Source organism: Micropterus salmoides, unplaced genomic scaffold (assembly GCF_014851395.1).
Source record: "Micropterus salmoides isolate LMB-PRFRI ecotype aquatic unplaced genomic scaffold, ASM1485139v1 Ms_hic_scaffold_11, whole genome shotgun sequence".
Classification (NCBI taxonomy): domain Eukaryota; kingdom Metazoa; phylum Chordata; class Actinopteri; order Centrarchiformes; family Centrarchidae; genus Micropterus; species Micropterus salmoides.
In genome coordinates this window covers 18,477,569-18,492,337 of record NW_024040152.1, presented here as the reverse complement: position 1 = coordinate 18,492,337, position 14,769 = coordinate 18,477,569, and the positions used below count along the sequence as shown (strand labels likewise).

Sequence of the window (14,769 nt, the reverse complement as noted above, 5' to 3'; positions counted from 1 at the left end):
CGTAGGGACTGAGTGTTGTTTGTGTTATAGCAGACACCTGAGGAGGAGCTGTGCAACTTGCTAACCAACATCGTCTTCTCCGTACTGTGGACCCGCAGCGGGGTGGAGGGGGCAGAGGATGTGGTGTGGAGAGAAAGAGGGCAGGTCTTTTCTGTTCTCACCAAACTGGGCTCCTCCTGCCAACTAGTCCGCCCTCCAGATGACATAAAACGCAGGTCAGTGACGAAGATTTCAAATGTATTTCCCCTCAAGAGAACAAACACATTGAACTGGCAGTGAAATGGCCTCGCAATGGAAAAACAAATTGAACCACAGCTTGAGCTTTGTCACCTTTTGTCTAAATATCCAGAAATATTTTCATGTCATACTGGGGTAATGGGTTCAAAGTCTGTTTGCCACTCTGTGTGCCAGTCTGTTGGAGATGATGCTGGAGTCGTCTCTGTCTGACCTGAGAGACGCCCAGGGAGTGTCTCTGCCTTTCTGTCCCAGTCTGGTTCGGCTCCTTAGGCTGCTGCAGGACTTCCTGTTTGCTGAGGGTACAGACAACCACGCGCTGTGGAGTGAAAAGGTATATCACATATCCCACCTAATGTAACACTGACTGTTCTGTTTGGGCTTTGCGTAAATGACCAACAAACGGCTCTCTTCATTGTGATAAAGGTTGGTTGACTGTGAAAACACCTGGGACAACAAAGGAAATGTGCCCGGGGCTTTATAATTTTATCTTTAGTGACAAAGACTGATACATTGTATTTTACAACTATATAAGAAGACCAAACCAAAACTAACAGCAGTATGGACTTAATAACACCTTCCAAAATGTAGCCCACACATAAGATATCACATTTAACTGTTTTCTATTATTATTTAGTATAAAATATGTATGCATCTTTATTTGTTCCAGTGTTAATGGACTAAAATAGAACATGCAAAAATTGTTATTTAAACTCATGATGCTGTATGATGATGCTACAGCCAGCAGCCACTTAGCTACAACTCATCATTTTTACACTATTACGCATTTTTTTAATGGACTAAACAAATGACATATAACATGCTACTAAGTGAGCTTAAGAGTGCTGGTAGGCTGGTTTTCTTACCTTCGGACAGAGCAGGCTAGATGTTTCCGCCTATTTCCAGTTTTTATACTAAGCTAATCTAACTGGCTGGTGGTTGTAGCCTTATATTTACCCTACAGACATGAGAGTGGTATAATTTTTTTTATTATCTAAAGTCAATACGTGTATTTCAAAAAATCTTGAACTATTGCTTTAATTTAGTTTGTTGGGTCTGGATAAGGTAGTGGATCACCACGCTGTGTGTCTTTTGTAATCTTTAGGCCTTGAGAATAGCTTACATAAGAAAGACGGAAGCAGTAATCCGCATACCAGTGCAAGGCAGGCCGCATGTTTCCTTTCTATAAATACTCAACACCAGTGGGATTTAAATTTCTGATAAATTACAAATGCTCAGTTCACAGATTCCATATCAAGTTTTCTTCTGCTAAAAAGCAATGCAGCAGAACAGTTTCTGTGTATAGAACAGTCAAGGGTGTTGTCTTCTAATTAATGGTTTCATTTGACTATAGTATTGTTTCTGTCAATCCAGTATTATTTAATGTTAAAGCCTTATTAAGATAATAAAAATAAAATGACTGTGATACACAGTAACTCTTTGAATGTCGGACTATATTGTCAGGATGTAATTATGTAATTCTTTTACATCAGATAAGTGAATTTGGTTGATATTAAAGACGTCAGAGACAAGTCATGACACTCTGAGCAGCTGGGTGTGGTTGTTGTCAGTTACTATGTTAAATGGGAAATGTTCCTAATGTCTTATTGGAGGGTGGAGAGTCATGGTTAGGTGGAAGTACCATCTTAATCACCTTTTTAAATGCAGGTTAAGCTGTATTTAATGTTCTGAACGGCCTTAAGATGCTGGAAGGTGTGGAAACAGGTCTAGCCTTTTTTGTTGAGTCCTTTGTTGACAGTTGTTGTTGTATTGCAGATCTTTGAGGGGGTGGTGAACCTGCTGGACAGGTTGAAAGCCTGGCATAGCACCCCTGGAAGCCCCGGGAACACTGAACTCAAGGAAATGGCCCAGATTGGCCTGCGTATCATCACTGGATACATCCAACAGCAGCACTCGCCGGTCAGCTTGCACCCACAACTTGTCTGGTTCATCACCCAGTCATGTACACCAACCATAAATGTCAAATATTTCTCGCTACCTACATGTCTTTCACTACCCAAACACCTACAATATATTACATTTAAAGTGGTTAACAGTATTTATTTAACTTGATAAGCGTGCTCAGATAAAGCCAGTTTAGAAATACCAGGCCTTCTATGAGTGTCTTTTCAAATTCATTGCAGTCATTCTTTTAAGGGAGTGTTCTGTATGAAAGGGCAGCTCCTGTCAGAGTTATGACTGCCGCTGCAGCTGCTCTTACAGTAGGAATGTGGGATAGAGCAAGCGGTGAAAAATGAACTGACCATAAGGCTTTCCATCACATACTGCTGATTGTGTTCATCTCCAGAGTAGTACAACTCCCCCTTAAGCTATTTGTTTTTCAACAATGTCTGGTTTGAAATAAATTAACTTAATTGCATCCTCACATCACAGCTGTGGGTCTCTTGGAAATAAAACAAGTGTGGTGCTTCTTAAGTTGAGTGAATATACAAATTAGAATAAATTATCAGAGCTAAATTAATTCCAGTGATGGAATGTGTTCCGTATAAGCGGAAGATAATGGATGAATGGCTGGAATAGAATTAAGGACAAATATGAGATACTCGAATTTCAGATTTATGCTACTTTATACTACACATAACACTTAACACACTTACATAACACACTTACCACTACATTTATCTGACAGGTGTAGTTATCATGTTACTTTGGGATCAGTTTATAAAATATGATGCCATGTTATAGATTAGAGATTTTTTAGACCTATACTTATATATTTGAGGATTTTGAAATCTGATATTCCGATATATTAACCGACATTATTTTTTTGCCCCTTCTCTTCAGAAACATATATTATCCCTAACATTTGTTATGTGTAGTTATGAGACCTCACCAAGACAACATGATAATGCAGTTTAATTTTTTTTATTGTTATAATGTTATAATAGTACTTTGAACAAAGTGCAGCTGATTGCTGTGTTTAGTGGTGGATTTATGGTGTTCCGAACACTGTTGCTAACAGGGGATTTGCACAGTGCCCTCTGGTGGACAAACTATGCAACAACAACACTCATAACATGAGGTGCGTTCGACTTCATGCGGCGCTGCGCAGCGCTGACTTAATGTGAAACATGCTGGACTTAAAATAAGGCATGCTGGTTAGAAATTGTGCCCGACCTTCGCTGGTGCTGCAAAATGTCAACAATGTCACATGACATTAAAACCACGCGGGAGCAAGGCGGCTGCAGGCGCCGACTACGGCTCACAATAAGCTCACGCAGGTAGAATGTGTCTGACATGACGGCGCTGTATTTTTTCCCTGCACCTGAAGTCGCCTGCAGCTCACGTATCAAGTCGGCAAAAGTCAGCTATAGTCATCTCCTATGCATGATTGTCTTCCATCTGTCAGTTTCTTTTTTTAATTGTCCTTTATCAACTGTTATAAACACCAACATAAATGTATCTGAAATTAGCATATCGGCTTATAATTGCCACGCTGATTTATTGGTTGGGCTCTATTATAGATTACCCAACATATAAACATTTTTTTCTACCTTGACAAAATACATAAAATGCTCGTAGATTAATGCATCACTGTTAACAATTCAATAATATAATATAATAATGTAACAGCACATGTTGCTGATAATAGCTCTAAACCTTTACTTAGGTATAATTTTGAGTATTTTTACAATGTGGTTTTGATACTTTTACCTAAGTAAAGGATCTGCATAGTTCTTCCACCACTTATTAAGTCTTCCTCAACAAAGACTTTCTCTCACGCAGAACGTAGACCCTAGTGAGGACTGGAAGTAAAACACCAAATATAGGCTACATGATTGTGAACTGCATGGATAGGCTCTCAGTTAAAAAAAAAAAATAGCAAGTGATTTTTTCTTACCCCTCTTCAGGTGTGTGAGATGGCCTATTTGAAGCTCCATAGCCTTCTCCAGACGGTGCTGTGTCTGAGCTGGGAGGAAGTGTGCTTCCTGCTGGGGCAGCTGGGCGACCCCCTGTGGCCAGGAGGTGTCATGGACGACACAATCTGTGAACATGCTGAGACTTTCCCTCAACTGGTGCCCATTGTGCGTACGCTGCTCGACCAGCATGCTGACCCCTTCACCCTCCAAAACCTACTACCCAACATGCCCGTCACCAATGGCAGCACCACCTTCGCCCAGGACCTAAAGGCTTATTGTCACACAGTGGAGTGGCAGAGGTTTTACCAGCAGCAGGTTAGTGTTTTGGCTGACACTGTGCTTTTAAAAATGGATGCAATTTATCTTTTGTTTAGGGAGTCTGGAGAGCTTCTCCAGTCTTGGGTATGACTGAGCAAGTATAATGAGCAATCCACTCTCAGATAGTGCCTGTCTGTTCTTTGTCACATTAGTGTACACTCAGGATATTTGCAATGTTGCCTTCTTGTCTGACCAGTTACCTCCTGGTGGGTGGCTGAGAAATCTAATCCAAATTTATGAAATGCTATCACAAGTTCAGAAAGAAGAGAAAACAACCTTAAACTCCCCAGTGTTTTCTAGCTGACTGTTAATGTATTTTAAGCAGAGATCAGTTTATGCTCAAACTTGAAGCTGAGATATTTTATGAACGGATGCCAGACACAGTAACCACTTTCACACATTTATCATTACCCTGTGTGACAGTGCATGCTCATAAATCTGTTTTGTTTAGATTACTTTTGTATACAGATCCCACAATACATTAACCAGTATGGCATAACTTTGGCTGCCAGGACAGTTTAGAAACTTGGCCCAGGCTGATTTCTCAAGCACGTATGTCTAAGTGTGTATGCTGTTAGCCTGTGTATTTGTTTTAAATGAATGTATAGGGTACTTCTATAAGTTTAAGTATTTTTACAGAACTTCATGTTTTTGGCATGAAATGGTAAGGCTAAGTAAGAGGACAGAAAAACACAGCAGATGAGTTTAAACAGTGCAGTAGTTATAAAAATATCACCTCTAATACAATAAATAAATAAAGGAAAACTGTTCAAGAAATGGGGAAGTGTGTTTCTATTCCTGTTTCGCATTTGTAGAATGAGAATCGTCCTGTTTTATGTATCCAACATACAGTGTTCTTCTTTTAAAAACTGTAATGTAAAGTTCCCTTTACATATTAAAAATAATTAACAACCACATAAATTATAGTTTAAATAAGGTTATCATTCAAATTATAGTTTGTATAATTACAAAAAAAACTATAACTTGAATGATACACTTAGACTTCCAAGTTTTCCATAAACCATAATTTGACTTGGAGTGATTTTATTGGTGATTTATATATTTGCTCTGTTGGTTTGTGAGTAATCTGATATCACTCAGGCATCTAGACTCCTGGTCTTTGCATCTAGGTTTCTTTACTTTGTTGAGTCATCCTTGACATTTTTGTAGATGTGTGTGACCTTTATTTGAAAATCTGCCTCTAGGTTCAGCCCACCATGGAGCAGTATAAGCTGGACACATTTGGGAGGAGCCATGACATCATGTCCAATTTCTGGAATTCCTGCTTCGATGACCTGATGAGTACAGTCTTGAGACGGGACCAAGACAGATCCGACAGCAAGTCTAAGTTTCAGGTTATAAAACTTTCAGGCTTCTTGCTGCAAACATTGCATTTTTAGCGAGTTGATATATTTATGACAATGTTAACCTGACTGTCTGTGTGAAAGCAGGAATTGATCGTGGACCCTTACCTGAAGCGAGTCAGAAGCGAGAACAATAGGTACCTCAGTTGGCAGAAGCAGATCTCCAGCCAGCAGGGGGTGGTGTGGCAGCACTGGAGAGCTCTCCGCAGGCTTCTGACCAGTGAGAGAGGAGCATGGGCCAAAAGGTATGACAACCTCTGACTTTTTAATCAGTAATTGAGAGAAAATGAGAGGAAATTGTATCAACAGTTTTTCTCTAATTTGATTGACAAAATAGCAAATACAAACCTGTATCTGTAACTATACTGTCGTTTCGCTGTGCCTTGCTGCTCAAAATGTAATGAATTTGCCTTATTTTGACAGAGTTCAACCAGAGGTGAAATGGAAATTGTCCAGTGCAGAGACCTATTCAAAGATGCGCCTCAAACTTGTGCCCAACTACAACTATGATCCTCACGGTGATGCCAGTGCTCAGAGGGACAACATGGGTATGTCACTGCACTGAACATATCAACTTTTGTCATGTAAGCAGTACACAGTAACGGAGCACTAAAGATGTTGTTTTTGTGATCTTAAGGAGCTGACAGCCCTCGTAGCTCTGAACCCCTCCCATTGGCTGTTGCAAAAGAAGCAAAAGTAAGCGACATGGAGGATGATCAGTTAGGAGAAGAGGATGTCGTCTTTTTGGATGACAAGTGAGTTTCCAATCCACATAACTTTTGTGCCAGTGTCTACAGCTTACAGCATGTCTGAGTTCTCCCTGAAAACTATCTAGCACATAGAAGAAAAGTCATGGACTGGGCACACCAGTTTTGAAACACAAAATTTCACCAAACATGCCTTAAATATTTTGTCACAGTGAGTGTGAATAGTGCAGAAAATGTAATAATTTAACTTTTTGTTACGCCGTCAGGGTGGAAGGAGAAGACGAGAGCCAGAAAGAAAAGCTGGTTCTTTCTGAAGACTGTGAGCTCATCACCATCGTGGCGGTTGTTCCAGGTCGTCTGGAGGTTACCACACACCATCTTTACTTCTATGATGGCAGCAGTGAGAAAGAAGAGACAGAGGAAGGTAATCAGCATTCCTAACTTTTTTTTCACTGTTCTTCAAAAGGTCCTTACAAAAGTGAACAATATCTGTGTCTTCAGGAATCGGGTTTGATTTCAAGAGACCTCTGTCTCAGCTCAGAGAAGTCCATTTGAGGCGTTACAACCTGCGCCGATCTGCACTGGAGCTCTTCTTTATTGACCAGGCTCATTACTTCATCAACTTCAGAAAGAAGGTGTTGCTCAGTTCAAAACGTTACCACTGTACTTGGACTAGATGTTTTTGAAATGACAGGGTGGCTTAAATTCTTTATATCTGCCCTTCCAGGTACGAAACAAAGTGTACTCTAGAATCCTGGGGCTGCGGCCTCCCAACCTGTTTTACTTCGGCTCTCGCTCCCCACAAGAGCTGCTGAAGGCATCGGGGCTTACACAGGTATTCCTTTAACTCAGTTCTCTCTATGAAGCTTAGTTATTGTGATCTGTGCTTATTGTGTTGGACCAATTGTATGGTAATGTGTTGAATAGAAATGGGTGTGCAGAGAAATCTCCAATTTTGAGTATTTGATGCAACTGAACACCATCTCTGGACGCACTTACAACGACCTGTCACAGTACCCTGTGGTAAGTACACTCCATCTCCCATGTCAGTGTGTACTACTTATATTCATGATCCGTTCATTACAAGACCACACACTTAAGGTGTGAGGAGGCATCATGTTAGAGTTCTGTTTTTTGTTCCTCTTCAGTTCCCCTGGATCTTGTGCGACTACAAATCTCCCAGTCTGGATCTGGAGGACCCGTCAGTTTTCAGAGACTTGTCTAAACCCATCGGTGTGGTCAACCCCCGCCATGCAAAGAATGTCAGGGAAAAGTAAGTGGTTATATAACAATGTGATTTTTGGATGCAGATCAGTAGCCAATTGTTAGTTCTTAGATGTCTGCCACAAGCACTTGAATGGTGCAACAAGAATTAGGTTTTAGTCTCAGCATTACCACCTGACAATGGCATAATGCTGATAATAAAAGATAATGGGCTGAAACGTGCAAAACCAATGAATGCATTTTTTGTTTGTCACTAGGTATGAGAGCTTTGAGGACCCAACAGGCACCATCGACAAATTCCACTATGGCACACACTACTCTAATGCAGCAGGAGTCATGCACTACATGATCCGCATGGAGCCATTCACAACTCTGCATATCCAGCTGCAGAGTGGCAGGTGGGAACGCTGACTAGTGCGTGATACTTCATGATGTTTCCTAGTATTTTGTGGTCTCATATTGGTACATGTTGTTGTTTAGGTTTGACTGTGCAGACAGACAGTTCCACTCTGTGGCAGCAGCCTGGCAGGCTCGCATGGAGAGTCCAGCTGACGTCAAAGAGCTCATCCCAGAGTTCTTTTACTTTCCAGAATTCCTGCAGAACATGAACGGTGAGGAAGACTGTACCTTTTGAAAGTTTTAAGAGCAGATTGATCTGCTTTACTTTGTTGTGAGATGTTGGTACATTGTTAATTTGCAAATATTTCTTTAATAAAAGAACCTTATGCGTCACTGCTGCATGATTGTTGTAGGCTTCGACCTGGGACATTTGCAGATTTCTCAGGAACCAGTGACAGATGTTCTGCTGCCTCCCTGGGCCACATCAAGAGAAGATTTCATTAGGAAACACAGAAAAGCCCTGGTGAGTATACACAAACAGCCTTAAAGTCTTAAAACCCTAAGCATGTCAATTGGGGCATTTGTTTACTGACATATTGTATTAAGACAACTATTCAAAATGACTCCAACTTGTGTCTTAAACTCTAGGAATGTGACCATGTGTCCAATCACCTCCATGAGTGGATTGACCTGATCTTTGGTTACAAGCAGAGAGGCGAAGAGGCTGTGGATGCCCTCAATGTCTTCTACTACTGCACTTACGAGGGTATGGCAAAAGTGAAAACTTTTTTTCTCACTAGTGATGGATGGAACCTGCTCATCTTGTAAAGATTTTTGTTGTCTTCTGCTCCTTGTGTTCCATATTACCCATTCAGCTTTTAAGCATGAGCAAGGTTTTTCTATGTTCTTTCATGAGACTCATGCTTGCTTCTTGTTTGGCTCCTCTGCAGGTGCAGTAGATCTGGATGCAATTGCCAATGAAACGGAGCGTAAGGCCCTGGAAGGCATCATCAGCAACTTTGGACAGACTCCCTGTCAGCTCCTTAAGGTACAGCTCCCAGACTAATTCACAGCTACTTTTAAAGCCTTGATTATTATAAGTTCTGTTTAAAAAGCAGCAGTCCTGTCTCCAACCAGGAACCTCACCCTCCACGTATGTCAGCTGAGAACGCATCTAGGCGGCTGTCCCGCGTGGACACTGTGCCAGCGAATATCTTTGAGCATCTCAAAAAGCTCCGGCCTTTTGTGGAGGTGGGTTCTAAAATGCTTTTAAATCGTGTCAAGATCTCATTATTCCTCTAAATAAATAACTCTTGTGTTGATGTGTTTACGTGATGGTTTGCCTCAGGTGGTAAGTGATGGCCTTCCTCTGGTGCAGGCAGTGGTACCAAAGAGCCAGAATCGCTCCTTCATCATCCAGGGCTCAGACATGCTGGTAAGGTTCAGTTGGGCAATTTCACAAGGCCCCCATATAAAACTCAACAAGAATATTCATCTTACATAGATGACGTTCAACATTTTTGTATTTTTCCTGCTACAGGTCACTGTGAATTCAAATGGGTTGATTGGGACACACAGCTGGCTGCCATACGACAAAAACATTGCTAACTACTTCACCTTCACTAAGGATCCCACCATGACTAATCCCAAGTAAGTGCCCTCAGAAAACAGAAAATAACCCCCTATTTAAGTTTTTTAGTTTACTCAATCATCTGGAATCCAAAATGACTGTCTGTAAAATCTCTGTTTACCAGAATCTCCTAGAAATGTCCCAGGCACATGGGCTTATCAATAAGGTTCTCACTGTGTTGTGTCTTCAGTAATGGTGCAGCTGAACATTGCCTGGTGTGTTTTTCTTTTCTGAGAAAGAACTATGAAATATTCCATCATTAGCTGAGCAGTAACATGCTCCTCAGTAAAATTACTCTTTGGATTTTTCTGATGGATTGTATTTTTTACTCTGTGCAAACTCGCTTCACATTGTTTCAAAAATGCATAAAACTTTTCTGACAGTTAGATGAGTGCATAACATCTGTCTGGCTATCTGTTCTTTGACTGGGACACTTCAAAGCCTGTTTAATTAATTAAAATTTGGTTTAATGGATCCTATTTTAAACTGGCCGTGAATGTGCATCACATAAACACAAAATAAATCAGAATAAGAACCATTTGTTCACACAGGTTGTAATTTGCAGATGTCATGACAGTTTAATGTGCTGATTATAAATATCCTCCACATTTAGGCCACAGCTAAATTTCACGTATTTGTTTCTAACTTGCTTTGATCTTTCCAACCCTGTTCTGTTGTGCAGAACGCAGCGTTTCTTGATCGGGCCTTTCTCTCCCGGAGTAGAGATCAGTGCTCAGGTGCTGGTGGTTTCCAACGACGGCCGTCTGCTGTTCAGCGGAGGACACTGGGACTGCAGTCTCCGTGTCACCCAACTGGGGAAGGGCAAGCTGGTGGGCAGGATCTGCCGGCACATTGGTGAGCTCCCTATTGTCATTTCTAACTTTGTTTCGATGTTAAATGTGGCGAGGACGACCTGATCATCAGGGACCGCGATGGAAATAAATCCTGGACGTATCCCTTGTCTTATATGCTGGTATCATTTCTTTACTTCTGTATTTGAACACGTGTCAAATAAATTAAACATAACAGTTTATTTGTATTTTTGTTTGTTCCACAAAGATGTTGTTACTTGCTTGGCTCTGGATCTCTGTGGCATCTACCTCATTTCTGGTTCAAGGGACACATCCTGTATAGTGTGGCAGGTGGTACAGCAGGTAAACGTCTTTAGATCTCTCTGTCTTCATCTAGGCTCACTCACATGCTTGTACATGTGTGCATAAGTATATGCTAAGTAATAGTAGTAAGTAAAGTTATGGCTTCACACATGAATTCTCCTATTTTCTATCCTTCAGGGTGGCTTCTCCAGCGGGCTGTCTCCTCGGCCTGTGCAGGTTCTCTGTGGACATGACCAGGAGGTGACCTGTGTGGCCATCAGCACTGAACTGGACATGGCTGTTTCAGGGTCAAAGGTCAGAGATCTCACACAATATGCCCAATACGTAACATGGTAATAATGTAGGAATATCTAAAATCTATCTAAAACTTTCATCACAAATTCCCAGAGCTCAGTTTTTACCTGACCAAGAGATCAAAAATAAAAAAAGGAACATTTTTTATTAAGGATTATTAAAACAGTTGATAGACTAATTGATTAATCGACTAATCATTTCCGCTCTATAGAATCCTATTATGTCAGAAGACTTCATTTTGATTTCTCTCTATATTATTGCTTGAGCTCTGCAGGTTTGAGCAGGTGTGAAACATGCTGTTCAACCCAAATAACCACAATATGCTTGAAAATCCTATTTTGATGTTTTCCAAGCAAACTGTGGGGTTCATAAGAAGTGAGAATGTAATCTGTACCAGCCAGGTTGTTTTTATATATAAAGTGTAATGTAACAAAATTAACCACTGGTCAACCACCGTTTTGTCTGACTCTCATTTTATGCAAATATTTGTGCGAACTACTACATAGAACATGTCCATTAGGATCTTTTTCAACTCTCTCTGTTGTCAAAAGTTGCAGCATGAAATGTTGCGAAAAACTCCAAAAAACTAGCTATTTGTGAGTCCATATGCAAAAATGCAAAAACAGTTTACATCACAGAAACAAAAAAGTGTGGGTGTGATTGCATCTTTACTGAGCCTCACCTGCTGTTCACTGTGTGTCAGGATGGGACTGTGATAGTGCACACTGTCCGACGAGGCCAGTTCCTGCGAACACTGCGGCCTCCTGGTGATAGCTGTGTACCTGCCCAAATCTCTCAGCTCCAGGTGGGCATGGAGGGTCACATTGTGGTACAGACCTCGCTGGAGGAGTGCTCCAATAGAAAGGTACATAGAACATACGGTACAGTATTTAAACACAGACAGAAAGACACCTTCAAACAAGTTTCTCAACCTGCTTATGTCTGTGAAGTCTCAATTATCCAGGTCATAGCTCTTTTTAACACTCCTTGGATGCCAATACCAAAAATCTGTTTATTCCTACAGGGCAAGTTCTCAATTCATGTTTACTCAGTAAATGGCTGTCTGCTGTCCTCCTTCACCATGGAGGAGCAGGTGACTGCTGTTCACCTGGTGTCTGAATACGTCATCCTGGGGACCGCACAGGGCAGCCTCCACATACGGGACTTATGCAGGTAAAAACCATCAATTGCAGCATGTATGTAAAACTTTACATCTAAAAGTTTGGTTGTTCTGTTGTAACTCTTGTCTGTTTGACAGCCTGGATGCTCCGGTAACACCCCTGGCCTTGAAGGTTCCTGTGAGGAGTGTGTCTGTCACCAAAGAGTGCAGCCACATCCTAGTGGGACTAGAGGACGGGAAGTTAATTGTGGTGGGGGCAGGGAAGCCAGAGGAGGTGAGAAGCAGGACATCAAGTGTTTGTGAGATGCTGTGGGGGGGGGTAATACATGTTTGTGAGTGTGTGTGTGTGTGTGTGTGGGGGTTATTCATATGCTAAGTACTTGTTGAAAACCAGGTTTTTCAGATGATAATTGAGCATCTTCAGTCTTGCATCTAGCCCTCAAGTGAAGATTTACATGTCTCCTGTTCTCAGGTTCGCTCAGGACAATTCTCTCGCCTGTGGGGCTCCACACGGCGCATCACTCAGGTGTCGTCAGGTGAAACTGAATACAATCCCGCTAAGAATGGTGGCAACTGAGATGAGCGATGGTGGAGAGACTCTGGAGGCTGGGGTTACCTGCACCGCCAAGATGCTCGCCAGACACAACAAGGCCTTCCTTCCTTTACATGCTGGGAAATTATCCTCCCCAGCCACTGATCTCTCTGAGAGAGCAACTATACACTGAGCACTTTTTAAATTGTTTTATTTCATTTACAGTCATGTAATCAGCATCATTCCAAAGAGTGGCCTTGTTTTGGGGAGGGAGAAGAACTCGAAGGATTGAGGTTGTGACCTGCTGTTGGACTGTACAGTGAGTCATATTTCAGCGATATGACTCATGCTGATGCACATGCAGCCTGAGACACAGAGAGAAGTAACACTGTGCTGCTTTCTTGTCAGAGGAACAGTTGTGTTTGTGCTGTTGAATGTCCCATGGCCATTGTTTGGCAATGGGACCTTCTTAAAACTCCTGGAAACTTGAAAACTGCTGTATATGTTGCTTGAGATTTCCATATTGCAATACTGGTAAATACCACAAGAGGGTTGACTTTGTAAAGAAAGACACAGTGGGTAACTGATCACTATTGAACCAATGCTGTGTTGTGATCTTTAGCTGTTCACATAAAGATTTGCTGATCCTTGCACCAGAAATGCACCAGAAATACACCACAACACCGCAGTGTATACTTCTGCAAATCCTATTGGCTCTGAGAAACTTAAAACTGTTACAGTTAAAGCAACAACTGCTTTAATGGTCAAGTATGTGAAATGCATTCACTTTTTTATCCTGATTGTGGAACTTGGATGCAGAGAGAGCCTTCTGATGCCTTACACACAACAGAGTAAAGGCCTTTACAAATGTATCTGAACTAGTTTTGTTGTTAAGCTGTTCATCACATATATCTCTGGTTTTTTTTAATCCGAAAAGTGCCTTTTTTTTTTTACTTGTGTCTTGAGCCATGTGTAAACACTGAATTCCCATCATCTATTTCTATGGAAGATCACTTTATATTTCAGATTTAGACCCTGCTGGTCTGATTTCCACACACCTTACTACTCTACTATGACGCAGATGTGGATAAGATGTTGTTAATGAACTCAGTAAACTATTGGCAGGATGCTCATACTTGCCTGTACTGGTATTGTGCTGTTTATGAAGCGCTGAAAGCATCTGATGACTCTGAAACACGTGAACAGACAGTCTGGGTGAGCTTCAGAGGAATTCACTTCCTGCCAGCTTTTTTTTTTTACTGTGGTTGGAACAAAGTAGTTGTTATGCAGTGTCATGATGGGAGACAGACAAAGGGAACTATTTGGGCAAATGCAATACTCATGACATGGTGCACACGTACAAAGTGCCTAGTCTTTGTAAGTGATGCTCAGAATAACCTTAAGTGTGAGCATGTATAAAAGAAACTATATTTGAAATGTTCATCTGCTTTCCACTCTTGAAATACACAAGAATCAACACATTCAGCCGGTCTAAAATCACAATTTATATTCTAATGAGACACTTGCAAGATGAGCTACTGTTTCATAATGTGTGCGGAACTGAGAGACCCTGAGAAAAATAAAGCATTGTATGCATAAGCAGCTGTTACACACTTGATAATCTACCATATAAATTCATGTGACACTGCTCTGTTTTCCTCTGAGTGTTATGAATGTAATATTTCACTTAATTATGCAGTAGCACTCGGAGCCTTTAGTTTAATCAGTGAAGCTCAAATGGGGGCTTCCTTTCAGATTTGGGTCTTCACAGTCCACTATCAAAAGTCAGTTTTAAGTCATGCTGTATACAATGTATTTGATTGAATTTAATGTGGACATGATCCAGTTTTCCTTTAACCACTATTATTTAGCCTTTGTATTGTTCTTGGAAGATGTTGAAAATACACTTTAGTTTTTAAAAATCAAATGGTCTGTCCTCCTTGTAACTTAAACATGTAATGCATTAAGAATCGGGATTTTCTTTGCGTCTTGTCTGTCTTCTCTCTCCGCT

At 41.1% G+C, this 14,769-nt stretch overlaps 1 protein-coding gene across 5 annotated transcripts in view; it reads left to right on the top strand.

Moving 5' to 3' along the window:
* nbeal2 (neurobeachin-like 2) overlaps positions 1-14,743 on the top strand; it is a 34,629-nt gene extending 19,886 nt beyond the window's left edge. For 4 of the 5 annotated variants that reach the window (XM_038711613.1, XM_038711609.1, XM_038711611.1 and 1 more), the window contains 28 exons: positions 31-215; positions 412-568; positions 2,011-2,154; positions 4,107-4,430; positions 5,639-5,788; positions 5,885-6,042; positions 6,221-6,345; positions 6,435-6,552; positions 6,771-6,928; positions 7,006-7,139; positions 7,232-7,339; positions 7,432-7,527; positions 7,653-7,777; positions 7,986-8,126; positions 8,209-8,339; positions 8,481-8,590; positions 8,716-8,833; positions 9,018-9,115; positions 9,205-9,318; positions 9,416-9,502; positions 9,608-9,717; positions 10,380-10,552; positions 10,757-10,851; positions 10,990-11,106; positions 11,810-11,971; positions 12,131-12,279; positions 12,365-12,500; positions 12,699-14,743. In XM_038711613.1, coding sequence (XP_038567541.1) covers positions 31-215; positions 412-568; positions 2,011-2,154; positions 4,107-4,430; positions 5,639-5,788; positions 5,885-6,042; positions 6,221-6,345; positions 6,435-6,552; positions 6,771-6,928; positions 7,006-7,139; positions 7,232-7,339; positions 7,432-7,527; positions 7,653-7,777; positions 7,986-8,126; positions 8,209-8,339; positions 8,481-8,590; positions 8,716-8,833; positions 9,018-9,115; positions 9,205-9,318; positions 9,416-9,502; positions 9,608-9,717; positions 10,380-10,552; positions 10,757-10,851; positions 10,990-11,106; positions 11,810-11,971; positions 12,131-12,279; positions 12,365-12,500; positions 12,699-12,803 — 3,828 coding nt within the window. In that variant the 3' untranslated portion in view covers positions 12,804-14,743. The remainder of the gene's footprint in view (positions 1-30; positions 216-411; positions 569-2,010; positions 2,155-4,106; positions 4,431-5,638; positions 5,789-5,884; positions 6,043-6,220; positions 6,346-6,434; positions 6,553-6,770; positions 6,929-7,005; positions 7,140-7,231; positions 7,340-7,431; positions 7,528-7,652; positions 7,778-7,985; positions 8,127-8,208; positions 8,340-8,480; positions 8,591-8,715; positions 8,834-9,017; positions 9,116-9,204; positions 9,319-9,415; positions 9,503-9,607; positions 9,718-10,379; positions 10,553-10,756; positions 10,852-10,989; positions 11,107-11,809; positions 11,972-12,130; positions 12,280-12,364; positions 12,501-12,698) is intronic. The other variant, XM_038711610.1, reaches the window with a different exon arrangement.
* The last annotated feature ends 26 nt before the right edge of the window (positions 14,744-14,769 follow it).